Source organism: Carcharhinus amblyrhynchos, chromosome 5 (genome assembly GCF_965287045.1).
Source record: "Carcharhinus amblyrhynchos chromosome 5, sCarAmb.v2.hapA, whole genome shotgun sequence".
In the NCBI taxonomy this organism is placed as follows: domain Eukaryota; kingdom Metazoa; phylum Chordata; class Chondrichthyes; order Carcharhiniformes; family Carcharhinidae; genus Carcharhinus; species Carcharhinus amblyrhynchos.
Window position 1 is genome coordinate 23,062,353 of NC_137328.1, and position 20,220 is coordinate 23,082,572.

Below are 20,220 nucleotides of genomic sequence, written 5' to 3' on the forward strand. Positions count from 1 at the left end.
CATTTGCCACCTCTCGGCCCAGCTCTGCAGCTTATCTATGTCCCTCTGCAAACTGTAACATCCATCCTCACTGTCTACAACTCCTCTGACTTTGGTGTCGTCAGCAAATTTACTAATCCATCCTTCTACACCCTCATCTAAGTCATTTATAAAAATGACAAACAGCAGTGGCCCCAAAATAGATCCTTGAGGTACACCACTTGTAACTGAACTCCACGTTGAATATTTCCCATCAACCACCACCCTCAGTCTTCTATCAGCTAGCCAATTCCTGATCCAAACTGCTAAATCACCCTCAATTCCATGCATCTGCATTTTCTGCAGCAGCCTATCATGGGGAACCTTATCAAACGCTTTGCTAAAATCCATACACACCACCTCAACTGCCTTACCCTTATCCACCTCTTTGGTCACCTTTTCAAAAAACTCTAAGGTTTGTGAGGCATGACCTACCCTTCACAAAACCGTGTTGACTATCCCTAATCAATTTATTCCTCTCTAGATGATTATAAATCCTATCCCTTATAATTCTTTCCAAAACTTTGCCCGCAACAGAAGTAAGGCTCACTGGTCTATAATTCCCAGGATGGTCTCTACTCCCCTCCTTGAACAAGGGGACAACATTTGCTATCCTCCAGTCTTCTGTCACTATACCTGTAGCCAATGACGACATGAAGATCAAAGCCAAAGGCTCTGCAATTTCCTCCCTAGCCTCCCTGAGAATCCTAGGGTAAATCCCATCTGGCCCAAGGGGCTTATCTATTTTCATACTCTCAAGAATTGCTAACACCTCCTCCTTATGTACCTCAACCCTGTCTAGTCTACAACCTGGTATCGCAGTATTCTCCTCGACTACACTGACTTTTTCCTGCATGAATACTGACAAAAAATACTCATTCAGTGCCTCTGCTATCTCTTCAGGCTCCACACACAACTTCCCACTGCTGCCTGACTGGCCCTAATCTTGCCCTAACCAATCTTTTATTCTTGACATACCTGTAGAAAGCTTTAGGGTCCTCCTTGATCCTATCCACCAAAGTCTTCTCATATCCCCTTCTAGAGAAGGTTTACCCAGATGATTAAGTCATGATCAACTTATGAATTGGAAATTGCATCCAGTTGATCTGATGAAGGGTCACCCAGGCTTTGTTCTCTCTCCACAGATACTGTCAGACCTGCTGAGGTTTTCCAGCATTTTTTGTTTTTGTTTGATTCCAGCATCTGCAATAATGTGCTTTTGTTTTATTAGATTGACACCAGAAATGGGCGGGTTGTCTTATGAAGAAAAGTTGGACAAATCAATTTCTGCTGGAATTTAGAAGATTAAGAGGCAACTTGAATGAAAGGACTTCACAAGGGGGAATATAGAAGAGTATGGTAGAATCTAGATTTAGGGGATACTTTCAAAAATAAAGGGCTGCCGATTCAAAACTGATAGGGATTTCTTTTTATATAGAGTCACACTCATAGAGGCTTACAGCATGAAAACAGGTCCTTCTGCCCAACTTGTCCATGCCGCCCAATTGCCCGCCTTTGGACCATATCCCTCTATATACATCTTGCCCATCTAACTGTCTATAGAGTCATAGAGGTATCTCAGATAGTCGTGAGAGTTTGGAATTCTCCTCATGGTGATTTTAAGCAGTGTTTGGATATCTTCTGCCTTAAAGTGAATAGATTTTTGACCATCTTTAACCCCATTGCTTATCAGGGGTAGGCAGAAATGTGAAGTCGAGTTTAAAGTTGCATCTTACTGGATGGTGGAGGAGGTTCTTGCTCTGAATTTGTATATCCAAAGAGTAACATAGATTTTGCAATTTAACTGTGGCCCATGAGCTTCCTGGAACTCGTCAGTAAAACAAAGGTGTGAATTCAGTGGTAGGAGGGGTCTGGAGACAACAGGAATATAGACCACGTCATAGCTGTCGTCTTACCTGCTTGCATGAAAAGCTTTGTTCACCGTACTTATATTAAGAAGCTTTTTTTAAAACATATTTTGGAGACTACTGTTACAATTTTAAGGGTGTCATCCACAGTGTTGTATGTCTCATTCAGCGTTTTGAAACTCTGATCTCTCACATCAGCATGGTTGCTGCTAATGCTATGTTACTTTGAATGTCAGATGAGGAAAAAGCAGATCAGCAGTTGCAGGAGCAGCCTGTTGCTCACAGACCAGATGATCCATAGAAAAGAGGAGATCGTCAGCTTGCACAAGGCCATGCCCAGCCTCCAGGATCTACAAGCAGAGAATAAACTTGTTCTATGTTTCAGAACACCGGGAGCAGCAGGTGATGGCAGTTACGTGCAGCCTGTTGAAACAAGTCACTACCACTCTCAACTTCCTTGCCTCTGGAACTTTCCAGGGCTCTGCAGAGCTGTATCTCACAGTTGGCAGCCCACATAGCTAACTGATGGCATGCTTGCCAGAGCCAATTATAGAGTGACATGGTGGCACAGAGGGTTAGCACCACTGCCACATAGCGCCAGAGACGCAGTTCAGTTCCAGCCTTGGGTGACTGTGTGGAGTTTGCACATTCTCCCTGTGTCTACGTGTGTCTCCTCTGAGAGCACCGGTTTCCTTCCACAGTCAGATGTGCAGATTAGGTGCATTGGCCATGCTAAATTACCACTTGGTGTCCAAAGATGTGTAAGTTAGATGGATGAGCCGTGGTAAATACACAGGGTTACGGGGATTGAGTGGGGGTGTAGGCCTGGATAAGATGCTCTTTCAAAGAGTCGATGCAGACTCGGGCCAAATGGCCGCCTCCTGCACTGTAGGGATTCTATGAAGTTATGATGTGCATTTTTCCTGTGATGATACCAGTCAGAATGAGGTTCTGGCTGGCTTCCCATAGGTGCAGGAAGTCATCAACTATTATCATAATTAAACTATCTCCAAATCACCCAAACATGTTCTTCCACTTCAATAACACCATGTCAGTGTGCACCCACAAAAACGTTTATTTATTATGTGCGAGATTTCTGGACAGATGAAAAAGTGTTTTTCACCATCAACAGTCTGTCCTCCTCCTCTGACTGCTCCTTGAAGTACACGTAAGACTGAGATGTGGCGGCACAGAGTGGAAACAGTGGAGGCTGAGTACAAGTAGGAAGGAAAATCTGCAATTTTTGTCTTCTGCCTCCAATTAACGTTTTGAGGATTTGAGTACAGGAATAGGGATGTTAACTGCAATTGTACAGCGTGTTGGTGAGGCCGCATGTGGAATATTGTGTGGAGTTTTGGCGTCCTTATCTGAGGCAGTACAGCAAAGGTTTACCAGGCTGATTCCTGGAATGTCACGTCGGTCATATGAGGAGAGGACTAAGTCGGCTAGGATTGTATTCACTGGAGTTTGGAAGAGTAAGAGGAGATCCCATAGAAACTTATAAAATTCTAACAGGATTAGATAGAGAAGATGCAGAAAGAATGTTCCCAATAATGGGGAGAATCCAGAACTAGGGGTCATGGTTTGAAGAAGAGGGCTTTTAGGGCTGAGGTGAGGAGAAATTTCTTTATCTAGAGAGTGGTGAATCTGTTAAGTTCACTACCACAGAAAGTAGTTGAGGCCAAAACATTGTGATTTCAAGAACAAATTAGATATAGCTCTTTGGACTAAAGGGATCAAGGGATATGTGGGGAAGATGGGATTGGAATATCGAATTTTGATCATGGCTGATCAAATGAATGGTGGAACAGGCTCAGAGCCGAATGGCCTACTCCTGTTTCTAGTTTCTATGTTTCTCACATGATGTGAGCCTCCCGTTTGCCTGAGGTGAAATACTAATGGGGTAGTATGGGCCTCAAGTGACCAATAGTTGACTATCTAACTGCCTCAATAATCCAAAATCGGGTGGACCATCCGACACCTCCCCCACATCCTCATACAACTGCTAGCAGTTAGGTAGGGCTGGGTAGATAAGAAGGTCACCTGCTGGATTTTATATGAGACCTGTAGCCTCCAAACTGCCCAGTACCAAACACCTTTTTATAATATTTCTGTCTGAAGTGAATAAAATGTACTTTGTGAAATGATGCTGTACTGCTCCTGAAAGATATAATAACCCCATTCCCTAACAACGTTTTCCTGAAACACCTTATAACAAGGATTTTCCTTTGCCAGTAAGTCAGTATTTTGATTTATTTTCATATTTTCTCTCATAGATGGTACCATGGCGCCATTGGCAGAACAGATGCAGAAAATCTTCTACGGTTGTGTAAAGAGTGCAGCTATCTCATCCGAAACAGTCAAAGCAACAAGAATGATTACTCACTTTCACTGAAGTAAGTGGAACCTTGTTAACCAATTGAGTACAGTTGCAGGTAAGGTTAAACACAGATGAAAATGCCTGCAGGATGACTTGCTGAAGCAAACTATGCAGTCTGGAATTGGACCAAAATTTGGTTGTCTGATCTGGATTCATAATAAATCGGGAGCTTTTTATAGGCTTTTGATTTCACAATGGATATAGGTTCCAGGAATTGTTAAAAGTTAAGGCTAACAAAAATCAACAGAGTTTCACTATACTTATTGAAGCTGTCAAAGCCACAATTTTTTTGGAGAGGGATGCTTTTCCCGTTTGTGACTTGCACCAATCAACCAAGGTTAATAGCATTTGCAAATAAATCGATGTTAGGATTAAAAGCATATTGTAAATATAATTGAAGTAATAGCACAGTATCTGAGATTGGAAGAAGGAAAGATTGATCCAAGCAGAATGCAGCTTAAGTTGGTTAGAATTCAGCCATAGATGAAGCAGCTTGAGATAAAACTAGGGAGAGAAAAGCAAGAGCTCAAATTTGAAAAAGAGGAAAATGAACATAAATGCAAAGTAGAAATGCAGAGCTTCAAACTAAGCTCTAGTTAGCGAGGAAAGAGAGCACGGTGACACAGTGGTTCGCACACTGCTGCCTCACAGCTCCAGGGACCTGGGTTTGATTCCCGGAGTGTGGCGATTGTGAGGATTTTCACAGTAACTTTATTGTAGTATAACAAACTTTTTTTAAAAAAAGAGAAAATCCTGGGTAACAGGATGAGAGATTATAATAGTAATGCAGCAAGTTTCACCTTGAGCTTTGATATAACCAAGAATCTTTGTCTTGTACCTAAATGCATTGAGCATGGAGATGAGAGATTTTATCTTGTCTGAAAAAGTGGCTACACGGCGAGACACAGGACACAATGCATTAGTTGGGGGCACAAATCCCACCATGGCTTTAAAATCTACTAAGGAGCCAGAAACAGGATTTATGTCTGAGATTGCCAATTGCAATGTTCCTGGTCTTGGGCCATGCATGGCCAGAAAATCCACCGCCCCGCCCCTCCAATGTCACCCAGTGAAGGAAAAATTGAAGGCATGAAATCAGTCAGTTAATCAAGACCCTCAACTTCTGGTTGGACCACTGCTAAGTTGCTATTGCTGTGTGTAAACTATTCCAAACTTTGACGGGTCTGTACCCCTATCCCGACCCCCATCCCGCACCACCTTTCTCTTCCCCATTCTCTGCACCGAAGCAGGCTGCATTGCGGTTTCATCTCTCCAATAGCAAAGGCCTCTGTGTGCGCAAGGAAGCAGAAATGCTTTCAGTGCTGCTCCTCAGGATTGAGGGAGACAGGAAGCAGAGAAGAGTGGGTGAGGAGCAAAAGAGAGAATTTAATATTGAAACTATTTCCTCCTGTCAGAAACCTCATAATAGAATTACTCAGTGCAGAATGTTTAAAGAAAACACTGTCAACTGCCCACGTTCTCAAAGTCAAGGACAGAGGTGTAAAGAGATAGAAACATAGAAAATAGGAGCAGGGGAAGGCCATCTGGCCTTTCGAGCTTGCTTTGCCATTCAATATGATCATGGCTGATCATCCAACTAAATACCCTAATCCAATCTTGCTCCATATCTTTTGATCCCTTTGTCCCAAGAGCTATAAGCTATATCTAACTCCTCCTTGAAAACATAGTGTTTAGGTCTCAACTACTTTCTGTGGTAAATAATTGCATGCTCTCTGCGTGAAGAAAATACTCATTAACATAGCACTGAAAGGTCTACTCTTAGATGTGACTCCTGCTTCTTGACAGCCCTGACCATCAGTAACCTCCTTCCTTACATCTACCCTACCTTGTCCTGTTAAAATTTTATAGGTGTCTATGAGATCCATCTTCATTCTTCAAAACTCCAGCAAAACATAATCCTAATCAACTTGTTGTCTGCTTGTATATGTCAGTCCTGCCATCCAAGGAATCAGTCTGGTAAACCTCCTGTGCACCCCCTCTATAGCAAGAGCATTCTTCCTCAGTTAAGGAGACCAAAACTATATGCACTATTTCAGGTGTGGCCTCTCCTAGATGTTGTATAATTGCAGCAAGATATCCCTGCTTCTGTATTCAAATCTTCTCACTATGCATGCCAATATACCATTTACCATCTTCACCGTGTCCTGCACTTGCATTCTAACTTTCAACAGCTGCAGTACAAGAACCCCCTGGACTTGTCGCACATTCCCCTCTCAATTTATAACCATTCAGATAATCTGTCTTTCAGCTTCTGCTACTTAAGTGGATAGCATCACATCTCTCCATGTTATACTACATTTGTAAGAAGTCTCAAAAGTCCAGCAGGTTTATTTGATAGTAAACACCACTAGCTTTCGGGGCTTTGCCCTTTTGTCAGGTGAGTGGGGAGTTCAGATCACAAACGGAGCGTGTAAAGGCACACACTCAGTTTACAGAATATTGATTAGAATGCGAGTCTTTATAGTTAATTCTTAAAGGTGCAGACAATGTGAGTGGAGATAGTATTAAGCATGGGTTAAAGAGATGTGTATTGTCTCCAGACAGGACAGTAAGTGAGATATTGCAAGGCCAGGTAAGTCATGGGGGTTACAAATAGTGTGACATGAACCAAAGATCCCGGTTGAGGCCGTCCTTGTGTGCGGAACTTGGCTATCAGTTTCTGCTCAGTGACTCCGCGCTGTCGTATGTCATGAAGGCCACCTTGGAGAATGTATACCCGAAGATCAGAGGCCGAATGCCCATGACTGCTGAAGTGCTCGCCAACAGGAAGGGAACAGTCTTGCCTGGTGATTGTCGAGCAGTGTTCGTTCGTCTGTTGTTGAAGCGTCAGCATGGTCTCCCCAGTGTACCATGCCTCGGAGCATTCTTTTCAGCAGCGTATCAGGTAGACAACGTTGGCCGAGTTGCAAGAGTATGTACCGTGTACCTGGTGGATGGTGTACCTGGTGGATCATGTGAGATGATGGCATCCGTGTCAATGATCTGGCACATCTTGCAGAGGTTGCTGTGGCAGGTTTGTGTGGTGTCACGGCCACTGTTCTCCTAAAGGCTGGGTAGTTTGCTGCAGACAATGGTCTATTTGAGGTTGTGCAGTTGTTTGAAGGCAAAAAGTCAGGGTGTGGGGATGGCCTTGGCGAGATTTTTGTCTTCATCAATGACATGTTGAAGACCCCGGTGAACAATCACTGAAACAACTATATGATGACACCAACAAGTTCCATCCCACCATCAGACTCACTATGTCTATTCTCTGGAACCGTTGCATTCTTGGACACACGCATCCCCGTTGAGGATGGTCACCTCTGTACCGCAAGCCCACAGATAACCTCATGATGCTCCACTTCTCCAGCTTCCACCCTAAACATGTTAAAGAAGCCATCCCCTACGGACAAGCCCTCCGTATACACAAGATCTGCTCAAATGAGGAGGATCACAACAGACACCTCCAGACGCTGAAAGCTGCCCTCATAAGTACAGGATATGGCGCTCGACTCATCAATCGACAGTTCCAACATGCCACAGCGAAAAACCGCACCAACCTCCTCAGAAGACAAACACGGGACCCGGCAGACAGAGTACCCTTCATCGTCCAGTACTTCCTCTAGGCAGAGAAGCTATGACATCTTCTCGAGCCTTCAACATCTCATTGATGAAGATGAACATCTCACCAAGGCCATCCCCATACCCCCACTTCTTGCCTTCAAACAACCACACAACCTCAAACAGATCATTGTCCACAGCAAAATACCCAGCCTTCAGGAGAACAGTGACCACAACCCTGCCACAGCAACCTCTGCAAGATATGCCAGATCATCGACCTGGATGCCATCATCTCATGTGAGAATTCCATCCACCAGGTACACGGCACGAACTCTTGCAACTCGACCAACGCTGCAGGAAAGGATGTCCCGAGGCATGGTACACTGGGGAGACCAAGCAGACGCTACGACAATAGATGAATGAATACCGCTCGACAATCAGCAGGCACAACTGTTCTCTCTGTTGGCTAACACTTCAGCGGTCACGGGCATTCGGCCTCTGATCTTCAGGTAAATGTTCTCCAAGGCAGCCTTCACGACATATGACAGTGTAGAGTTGCTGAGCAGAAACTGACTGATAGCCAAGTTTCGCACATGAGAATGGCCTCAAACGGGATCTTGGGTTCATGTCACACTATTTGTAACCCCCATGACTTGGCTGGGCTTGCAAAATCTCACTTACTGTCCTGTCAGGAGACAGTACACATCTCTTTAACCCATGCTTAATGCTATCTCCACTCACATTTTCTGCACCTTTAAGACTTGATTAGCTGTAATGACTCGCGTTCTAATTAGTATTGTGTAAACTTGAGTGTGTGCCTTTATATGCTCAGTTTGTGATCAGACTCCCCACTCACTTGACGAAGGGGCAGAGCCCCGAAAGTTAGTGGCTTTTACTACCAAATAAACCTGTTAGACTTTGACCTGGTCTTGTGAGACTTCTTACTGTGTTTACCCCAGTTCAACGCCAGCATTTCAAATCATACTATATTTGCCCATTCATTCAGCTTGTCCAAATCACATTGAGGCATTTTTGAATCCTCCTCACAGCTCGACCTCCCGTCCAGCTTTGTGTCACCTGTAATTTGAGATATTTCATTTAGTTCCCTCATTTAAATCATTACGATATATACATATATAATATACGAATGCAGGATTAAAGGTTGTGTGCAGGGGAGGGAATGTTTTGGACACAACAGCTGCAACCCAGAACCTGCAACAGAGGATCCAGTAGCGCTCAATGTTTACAGAGACGCTTAGCAGACGCTGCACTCGGGACCAGTAACCATTCAAACAGCCTGTCAGAATCCAGAGGCGGACTTTTGGGCTCGTGCCTCTGCACCAGGGCCTCTGGGGACATCATGCCACATCCCTGGTGACGTGACTTGTCTGCTGCCCTCAGCCGTGGCTTGGGGGTCAAGTTGCCCCCGTTGCAACAGCTCCCTTTGATCTAAACAGTCAGCTATACTGGTTATCTGACCTGGCCTCCTGTCTCATCTTTGCCCATCTGGTTGCTAGCCACCCCTCTTGCTGTCAGCCGTGGCCTCTGGTCAAGTCACCCTGCTGGTCCCTGACAACCACCTTAGCATCTGCTTGGCTCTTGCACCTCCCACTCATCTCTTGATCAGGCAGCCCAACCTTGAGCTTCAATGACAGCACATGTTTCCACCTAGCTGCTTAGCCCTGGTATGTCCTGGATGCTTCCACCAGCTATCTAACCTAGCCCCTGTTCTTTCTTTGGTTGGTTGGTCACCTAGCTACCCTTAGCACTGGCCTGGGGGTTGAGAGCCTCCCCCATTGGCCAGTGCTGCCACCTCAGTCCTCACTGAAAGCTTTGGGGTACGAATCTGCAATGTAGAGTCAAGGTTGCATGAGTTTGTCTGCCTGAATGTCAAAAGGCTGTTGCTTTCCTAACATAAGTCTGTCTGATCGGACAATCAGAGACTTGTCTGAACTATTCACCATCACTTAACTGGGGCAGTGCTTTCCACTAATCAGATGCTGATGTTTTTGATTGCCTGCCAATAGGCTCAAGGGAGGCCATCAGCAAATTGAGCTTCCAGACTCTGGTGCCCCCACAGCCACCTCTGATTGGGGGCCCCACCCCATTCTCTGGGGCCCCCGCACCACAGCTGTGTTTTTTATTCTGTGCCTGCCTCTGCCAGAACAGGGTGATGGTATCTTGCAGTGAGGAAAGTTCTGATGTTCCTCAGCTTTTGCTTATGCCTGACTCCTAATCTGTCTGCTGTCGGCACGCAGACTCCCTGGATCATGTGCGAGTGAGGATTGGAGCCACACCCCTGTGTCTTGGAGCTCTAGGGGCCAAGTCTAGGGTTCACTGATGATGGTCGAGTTCTTTTAGGATATATGTTACTTGGTTTGAGTGAGCCTTACCATTCGCCTTGCATTGAGGGCATGTGAGAAAAGCTGTGACGAGTGCGATAAGAGCCTATCCCAGTGGAGGAAGGGTAAAAGACAGTGAGGCCTTAAGATTATGAACAACAACAGCTTTTAATAAGGTGACTAATGCTGATGTGACAATTGATTTTGAACCCTATCTACTGGTGCCTAATTTCATCCATTCCACTCTGTGTTCCTAAAACTTGATCTTTCGAGCCCTCCCACTATGTCTGCATGTGTTCCTGGAACACATGTCAGAAGTGGCAGCAGCTTGCTGCCTTCCATGCCCTGTTGCTGGAGATGTTCTGGCGGATGTCTGCTGGAAAGCCCCAACCAATTTTTGGGTGGCATTGATGCAGCTGTTTTAACCTCTTTCGCCTGCACCGCCATCAGGAAAAGGGGGTGGTGGTGGTGTCAGAAGAGTTGGTCACCCCCAGAGTCTCCTGGGTGGAAGAACCTGGGTTGGGCTCTAGTGCTTCGTCCTCTCTCTGGCTGCTCATGGGTCCCTGGGTTGCTCCATGGGACAGATTGGCAGCTGGAGTGAGCTGCAGAAGCTTCAACATCACCTGGTGCTGCCAATCCTGGAGGCCTGCCAGTGTCTGCACCATGATGTCAAAGCCCTCAGCCATGGTCTTGGAAACTGAACTATGCTTTAGAATTCACCAGTCATGGCTCTGACGTGTTGCCCCAGGATTTCCACTGTGGTCACCAGTGTGAGTCTGAGTGCTAAGGATGCCAGCAAAATATCCTGTAATTGAAGGCTCAGGGACTCCTCCATTCAGCCTTGCAGTCTCAGGAATGTTACTGACAGCCCATCTTGGTGTTCCCAGCTCTGCCTTTGCACCTTCAGCAACTGAGGGAGGAAAATGTCCAGAGGCATGACACCTGGCTGGCTGGATACAGCTGAGTCCTTGGGATACAACAAACATCCTGATATGCATCAGACATAGTGCGGCACTCACCAGATAGTGACCCCCAGAAGCCTGTGTTCTAAGTTCACCCACCAAGGTGATTGTCTCTGCAATGGTAAATGGTGTGGATGAAAACCGTGATGCACCTTCAGTGTTTTCCTCAGAGATCTCCTCTGAAGTGCTCTTGAGGGTGATGGCCGAGGCTCATCGATTTGACGCTGCAAGGCAAGGTTTTAGTGCATGGCCTGGTCAATGTTTTGGGCAATAAATAACTCACTTGAGACTGGTCGTCTGGACGAAGGTGCAGGAGCTCATCACTTCTCTGTCACAGGCCAATCTCGTTCTTTGTGCAGGCCCGCTCCTGGCCCTCCCTTGCAAGCTCTAGTATGGGTGTCAGAAACCTTGACTCAGGCATATCATCACTCGTCTTTTCTCTTGTTCCTGTTACAGGCTATTTTATGCAGGGATACAAAAGGAGATATTGTTAGATGAATGTCTGACAGGTCAGAGGTTAAGGACATTGGCAAATTTCTGCACCTATGCAGGGAGTGTTCTGCTAAGGGTGATGATGAGGGTTTTGAGGATGATGTTGGGAGTCCAGGATGTTGGGAACCAACCAGGTGGCATGTGGGTTCAAAGTGACATACCGGAGCAACAGAGGGGTGAAATGACAGGGATACTGAGGGCACTTACACTCGTGGATCACAGGAGGCCATTTAATGGTAGCACAGAAGTTAGCACTGCTGCCTCCGCGTCAGGGACCTGCATTCAATTCCAGCCTGCACAAAATAGCCTTTTTGATCTTTCTATCTCAAAACAATTTATCAAATTTGAATTTAGGAAGTGAACATTTTTTTTATTCATTCAGGCCAAGTGGATGTCACTGGCTAGGCCTGAATTTAGTATCCATTCCTCATTACTCTTGAGATGGTGATGGTGAACTGTCGTCTTGAACTGCTGCATTTCATGTGATGTAGATTCACCCACAGTGCTGTTAGGAAGGGAGTTTCAGGATTTTGACCCATTGGTAATGAGGGAATGGCAATATATTTGCAAGTCAGATGGTGAATGGTTTGGAGTGTAACTTCTAGGTGGTCATGTTAGAATGAGATTATGCTGCAGCCAAATCACAGTGAACTGCGGTTGATCATTCTTTGTAATTCTGCTTACTTACAGGAGCAGCCGAGGTTTCATGCACATGAAACTGACCAAAACCAAAGATAAATACATCTTGGGAGAGAACAGTCTTCCATTTGACAGCATTCCTGAGGTCGTACAGCACTATACAACCAGGAGGCTACCCATTAAAGGAGCAGAACATTTGTCACTTCTCTATCCTGTAACAGTGCAAACACTATAATTTTTTTCTCCTAGTTCAGTTTCCTCCTTGTGGATGGGAGATTAATTGAATATGTATGATGATTTGGTAACTTTAAAATGCATGGACAGGGCATCACCAAGTGGTTGAATTGTGTATTTCAATTATATTGGTAGACAGCGCGACTTGCAAGCCAGTGAAAACCCCATTGCCTTTGGGAGTGGAAGATCCTGTCGGCAGCAAATACTGAGCCACTGCTGCTGCTGGAAAACCTGGCCTGTATTTTCTTGTGTGAACACTATAACACTTACTTTGTGGTCCTATTGCATGAATACTGTTTTGTTTAAGAAAAGTACCTAATGTACGAATTTAACTAAATGTTTAAAGTGCAAAATTGTTACCAACATTTTGACTAAAATATTTAAATTCTTCCTTTTTTGATACAGTATATAATGGTGCATATAATTCTAAACATGGAGATCTCTGACATTTGTGATTATTTATGAGTATTGTAAATACTGTGGCTTAGTATATAAATATATTTTTATCACTTTTGGTACAGTGTAATACCTTTGGAGTACTTTTTAGCTTTAGATACAAGAAAATATATTTAACTTCACATGAGGAATTAGTATTTTTATTAATATTTATGGATTAAAAAGAAAACAAAATCCACTTGTGACAAAGGGGGAGACATTCATTTATTTAGAACCCATTTCCTCTGAGCTGAAGAGCTTCATGCTCCAGTGAATGCCTTTGAGGATGTAGTCACCCTTATATTGTACACAAACACATTAATTTGTGCACAGCAGGGTCACACCAAACAATAAACTAGGTAAATAACCAAGCTCTTTTGGTGATGTTTGAAGGCAAAATGTTGGTCAGGGCATCTTTGAAAAATGCCATGTTGTCTTTTGTGGCTATCTTAAATACCAGGCAATATCTCATCTCAACAACAACGCTTCCACCAACACACACAATCCTTTCAGAACTGGATTATGTGTTGAAGTTGCTGGAATGGGAATTAGACTCAGAGGCAAAAGTAATGCCAGCTAATTTGTGATTGAAGATAGCTACTTGTGGAGAGATTAAGAAAGAGATTCTTGTATGCATAGGTAAAATCATAAGTCTCCCAAATTGCATCAAGCAGTTCAGGGAAACTAGTTTTGACGTCACTATTTTGGAATTTTAAGAGGTTTTGAATTGACAAATTTGATTAGTTTCAAGTTGAATCAAGTCTCAAGTTCAGATTTTCAATTTTTGTATGTTTCCCTCTCTCAAAATGAGACAATTGCAAAGGATTACATAACATAGACTATACGGAAATGGACACAACTAGTCCATGCTGGCATTTATGTTTCACTTGAGTCTCCTCACATCCCAATTATCTATCAAAATAACCCTCTTCACTTTTCCCTCAAATGTTGTCTAACTTCTCCTTAAATGTATCTACACTTCTTGCTTAAATCAACTCCCGTGGTAGGACAAAGAAGAGTACAGTACAGGAAAGGCCCTTCGGCCCACCAAGCCTGCACTGACACATAATGCCTTTCCAAACTAAAGACATTTTGCCCCTATGCAGACTGTATCTCTCTGTTCCTATTCTGTTAAGATACCTCTTAAATATTGCTATTGTGTCTGCTTCTACCACTCCACTTACCACTCTCTGTTTAAAATAAAAACTTGCCTCTCACATCTCTTTAAACTTTCCCCCTTTTTAGCTTAAACCTTTGTCCCCTAGCAATTGCCATTTGTACTGTAGGAAAAAGACTCCGACTATCCATTTTATCCATGCCTCTCATAATTTTGTAAACTTCTATCAGGTTGTCACTCAGCCTCCAATGTTGAAGTGAAAACAAACCAAATTTGTCCAAACTGTCCTCATAGTTAATACCGTCAACCAGGTTTCCTGGGAAACCTTTTCTGTACATTCTCCATAGCTTTCACATCGTTCTGGTAGTATGGTGACGAGAACTATATGCAATATTACAAATATGGCCTAACTAAAGTTTGATTCAGCTGCGACATGACTTGCCAATTTTTATAGTTTATGCCCCAACCAAAGAAGGCCAGCATACCATATTCCTTCTTAACTACCTTATTACTTGTGTTGCCACTTGTAGGGAACTGTGGTCCTGTACACCTAGGTCCCCCTGCATGTTAATGCTTTTAAGGGTTCTGCCATTTAGTGTCTATTTCCCTTCAGCATTAGGCAACAAAATACATTACGTCGCATTGGTCCAGATTACGTTCCATCAGATATTTCTCCACTCAAATCTCCAGCCAATCTATATCCTACTGTATTCTCTGGAAATCCTCTTCACAATTCGCAACCTCTCCCAAACTCTGTCATTTGCACACTTAATAATCAGACGACCTACATTCTCCTCCAAATCATTTATATACATTGCAAACAACAAGGGAGCCAGCACTGAACCCTGTGGAACACACATGAATACAGCTCTCCAGTCAGAAGACAGTAGCGGTGGGAGGATGTTTTTCTATGACCAAGCCAATTCAATATCCATCTTACCAGATCACTGCAAATCCTATGCGACTCCACCTTCTGTATCAGCTGCCATGAGGGACCTTGTCAAAGGCCTTGCTAAAGTCCATGTAGAGAACACCCATAGCCCTGCCTTCAGTACTTCCTCAAAACAAAATCAAGTTCATGAGACATGACCTTCCCCGCACAAAGCCACACTGCCTCTTGCTAATAAGTCCATTTTTTTTTCAAGTGTATTTAATCCTGTCCCAAAGAATCTTCTTCAATAGTTTCCCTGCCACTGATGTAAGGCTCACCAGCCTGTAACTTCCCAGATTGATGGGATTAAATAGGGATTAACTTCCAGGGCCTGATGATCTTCATCCCAGAGTATTAAATGCAGTGGCACTGGAAATATTGGTTCCACTGTGGTCACTTTCCAAAATTCTTTGCACACTGGACTGGTCCCTACAGATTGTTGGGTAGCTAAAGGGAGGTAGAGAGAAAACAAGGAATTTTGTTGAAACATTGACTATTGAGCCTAACAAAATGAAATGACAAAGTCAGCGTGGATTTACAAAGGGGAAATTGTGCTTGACAAATCTGTTGGAATTATTTGAGGCTGTAGAAGTGGAGTTGACCAAGGAGAACCAGTGGATGTGGTTTATTTAAACTTTCAGAAGGCTTTCGACAAGGTCTCAGGTAACAGGCTACTGTGGAAAGTTAAAGCAAAGCGAATGGGATTGTGGGTAGTACTTGATAGAAAGCTGGTTCGCAGATAGGAAGCAAAGTTGGCATAAATGGGTCTTTGGCAGGAGTGACTAATGGGGTACCCCAGGGATCTGTGCTCGTACCTCAATTATATAATGATAAATGTATTATCTCCAAATTTGCAGATGATGCAACATTGGATGGGAGGGTGAGCTGTCAGGAGGCTGCAGAGATGCTTCAGTGTGATTTGGACAAGTTGAGTGAGTGGGCACGTGCATGGCAGAGGCAGTATAATACGGATAAATGTAAGATTATCCACTTCAGCAGCAAAAATAAGAAGGCAAATTATTATTTGAGTGGGCATAAATTGAGAAAGGTAGACACTTAGCAAGGCCTTGGTGTCCTCATGCATCAGTTGCTGAAAGTAAGCAAGCAGGTACAGCAGGCAGTAAAGTAGGCACATAGTAAGTTGGCCTTCATAGCAAGAGGATTTGAATATAGGAATAGAAATGTTTTACCACAGTTGTACAGGGTGTTGGTGAGGCCACACCTGTTGCAACGTGTGCAGTTTTGATGTCCTCATCTGAGGAAGGATGCCCTTGCTATAGAGGGAATGTAGCAAAGGTTTAGCAGGATGATTCCTGGGAATGACAGGTCTGTCATATGAGGAGAGACTAGGTTATAATTGTATTCATTGGAGTTTAGAAGAGTGATGGGGGGGATCTCATATAAACTTATAAAATTCTAATAGAATTAGACAGGGTAGATTCAGAAACAATGTCTCTCATGTTGGGGGTGCCCAGAAGTAGGGGTCATAGTTTGAGGATATGGAGTAAACCTCTTAGAACTGAGGTGAGGAAATATTTCTTCACCAAGTGGTGCATGTGTGTGGAATTCACAACCACAAAGTAGTTGAGGCCAAAACATTGTGTGATTTCAAGAAATTAGATATAGCACTTGGGGCTCAAGGGATATGACGGGGGGACAAGTTACATCAGGGTGTTGAATTTGATGATCAACCATGATCAATAGGAATGGCAGAGCAGGCTTGAAGGGCCAGATAACTTCCTTTGATTTTCTATGTTTGTTTCTATCATTAGTTGCCCTGGTTAAACAGAGGAACAACATTAGCTATTCTCCAGTCCTCTGGGACCTCTCCAGTGATTGAAGAGAATACAAAAATTTTGTAAAAGGCCCCATCAATTTCGTTCCTCAGTATTCTGGGATAGATTCCATCAAATCCCTGGGACTCATTTGCCTTGATGCTTTCTAAAACACCTTTTTCATATTGACATGCCTTAGAGTATCAAAGTATCCCTCTCTAGTCACATCATCCACCATGTCCTTCTCTCTTTGTGAATTCAGATGCAAAGTATTTGTTAAGGACCTTGCCCACTTTCTCTGGCTCATGCATAAGTTCACTCCTTTGTCCTTGAGTGCACCTGTCCTTTCCCTAGCTACCTTCTTGCTCCTTAAATATGTGTAAAATGCCTTGGGGGAAGTTAAAATCACCCATCAGAACAACCCTACTGTTTTTACATTTTTCCATAATCTGTCCACATATTTGTTCCTCTATCTCCCTCTGGCTGTTGGGAGGTCTGTAGTACAACCCCATCAAAGTGATTGCACCCTTCCTATTTCTGATCTCTACCCATTTGGGCTGGCTGGATGAGCCCTCCGAGGTATCCTCTTGCAGTGCAGCTATAATACTCTTTCATCAGTAACGCAGCTCACCCGTCCCTTTTACATCCTTCTCTGTCAACAAAGAACAGTACAGCACAGGAAACAGGCCCTTCGGCCCTCCAAGCTTATGCCACTTATTGGTCCAACTAGACCATTCGTTTGTATCCCTCCATTCCCAGTCTGCTCATGTGACTATCCAGGTAAGTCTTAAATGATCCCAGCGTGTCTGCCTCCACCGCTCTACTTGGCAGTGCATTCCAGGCCCCCACCACTCTCTGTGTAAAAAAAAAAATGTCCCCCTAATATCTGAGTTAAACCTTGCCCCTCTCACCTTGAGCCCGTGACCCCTTGTGATCGTCACCTCCGACCTGGAAAAAAGCTTCCCACTGTTCACCCTATCTATACCCTTCATAATTTTGTACACTTCTATTAGGTCTCTCCTCATCTCCGTCTTTCCAGGGAGAACAACCCCAGTCTACCCAATCTCTCATAGCTGAGACCCTCCATACCAGGCAACATCCTGGTAAACCTCTATCATGCCTGAAACATCTAAATCCTGGAGTATTAAGCTGCCAGTCTTGTAACCCTCTCAATCAAGTTGTAATAGTTACAACATCATAGTTATGTGTACTAGTACAAGCTCCAAGTTCATCAGCCTGATCTGTCATACTCCTCATGTTAAAACAAACACACTTCAGACTGCCGGTCCCGCCATGTTCAATAACCTCTCCGTCAGTACTTCCTCTTAGCCTCACTGACCACAGACTCTAACTCCTCCTCAGTCATTTCACTTGCTGACCTACTGTTCTGATTAACCCACCCCCCGCTCCCACCCCTTCCACTGCCACACCAGTTTAAACCTCCTGAGTGACATTGCAAAATATTGATGCCTTCCAGTTTAGAAGCAACCTGCTGTCCTTGTACAGGTCCCACCTGTCCTGGAAGACATCCCCATGATCTACATATCTGAATCCCTCTTCCCCACACCAGCTTTTTAGCCATGTATTTAACTGTATGATTCTAAGCCTCACTGGCACATAGCACAGGAGTAATCCTGAGATTACAACCCTGCTTTACAACTTACTACTGAACTCCCTTTTCAGGACCTCTTCACTCTTCACTTCTGTTTATGTCATTAGTACCAGTGTGTACCATGACCTCTGGCTGCTCACCCTCCCTTTTAGGAATGTCCTATACCTGCTCAGAGACATTCTAGACCCTGGCACCAGGGAGGCAACATACCATCCTGGAGTTTCTTTTGCAGACACAAATGCCTATTTGTGACTCTGACTATAGAGTCCCTATTATTACTGTACTTTGATCCTCCCTGTAGTGCCACCTCTCTGACTGCTGCCCTTGCCATCCCCTGATAGGCAATTCCACACTCTTTTCCCCCCCCTCACTCCCCAAACAGTATCCAAACCGGTATACTTGTTAGTAAGTTCCACTTCCTCAAAACTCTGTGTATAAAGTAATTTCTCCTGAATTTTCCGTTATATTTTTTGGTGACTAATATATATCAATAGTTTCTAGTTGCACTTTTTCCCACAGGGTAGATAATGTTTCCATCTAGCAGAATCATAACTTTAAAAATATTTAGAAAGTTACCCCACTCTTTTTCCACAAGTCTGATCAAAGCCTCAAATAACTATATATATTGTGGTTGGTACTGCTGCCTCACAGTACCTGGGACCAGGGTCAATTCCAGCCTTAGGTCACTGGCTGCGTGGAGTTGCAAATTCTCTCCCTGACTGTGTGGGTTTCCTATGGATGCTGCAGTTTCCTCCCACACTCCAAAGATGTGTGGGTTAGGGTGACTAGCCATACTAAATTGCACTTGGTGTCAGGAGATTGGCAGGGTAAATGCATAAGTTATGGAGATAGGGCCTGGGTAGAATTGTTGTTGGTACAGGCTTGATGGGCCAAATGAACTCCTTCTGCATTCCATGGATTCTATGATTGTATTAAAAGTAATTATTTTTGTAGGGTTATATTTTTTGCAGGATCTAGTTTGGAATATAACCACCTAACTGAAACCAGTCACTCAACTTAAGAACATAAGAAATAGGAGCAGGAGTAGGCCATCTAGTCCTTCGAGCCTGCCCCGCCATTCAATAAGATCATGGCTGATCTGTTGTGGCTCAGTTCCACTTTCCCGCCCTCTCCCCATAACCCTTAATCCCCTCTCTTATCAAAAACCCATCAACCCGCTTCTTAAAAATATTTAGCGAGGCAGCCTCCATCACTTCAACAGGCAGAGAATTCCAGAGATTCACCACCCTTTGAGTGAAGAAGTTCCTCCTCAACTCCGTTCTAAACCGCCTCCCCTTTATCTTGAGGCTGTGCCCCCTAGTCCTACTGTCTTTTTTGAGCGGGAAGAGTCTCTCCACCTCTATCCTATCCATCCCATTCATCATCTTATACGTCTCAATGAGATCTCCCCTCATTCTTCTAAACTCTAGCGAGTACAAGCCTAGTTTATTCAGCCTCTCCTCATAGCTCAACCCCCTCAACTCCGGTATCAGCCTAGTAAACCTCCTCTGCACTCCCTCCAGGGCCAAAATATCCTTGCACAGGTGCGGCGCCCAAAACTGCACACAGTACTCCAGCTGCGGCCTCACCAATGCCCTATACAGCTGCAGCAAGACCTCCCTACTTTTATATTCAATCCCCCTCGCTATGAAGGCCAGCATCCCATTCGCCTTTCTGACCACCTGCTGCACCTGCAAGCTGGGTTTTTTTTTTGCGACTCATGCACAAGGACCCCGAGGTCCCTCTGCACCGTCGCCTGCTGCAGTTTTTCGCCACGTAAGTAATAGTCCTTCCTACCATTCTTCCTACCAAAGTGGACCACCTCACACTTGCCAACATTAAATTCCATTTGCC

At 44.2% G+C, this 20,220-nt stretch overlaps 1 protein-coding gene across 1 annotated transcript in view; it reads left to right on the forward strand.

The window, feature by feature from the left end:
• Positions 1 to 19,379, forward strand: part of LOC145342920 (SH2 domain-containing adapter protein F-like) — a 102,245-nt gene extending 82,866 nt beyond the window's left edge. The window contains exons 5-6 of the mRNA XM_080188539.1: positions 4,163 to 4,282; positions 12,314 to 19,379. Coding sequence (XP_080044665.1) covers positions 4,163 to 4,282; positions 12,314 to 12,497 — 304 coding nt within the window. The 3' untranslated portion in view covers positions 12,498 to 19,379. The remainder of the gene's footprint in view (positions 1 to 4,162; positions 4,283 to 12,313) is intronic.
• Positions 19,380 to 20,220: the final 841 nt, after the last annotated feature.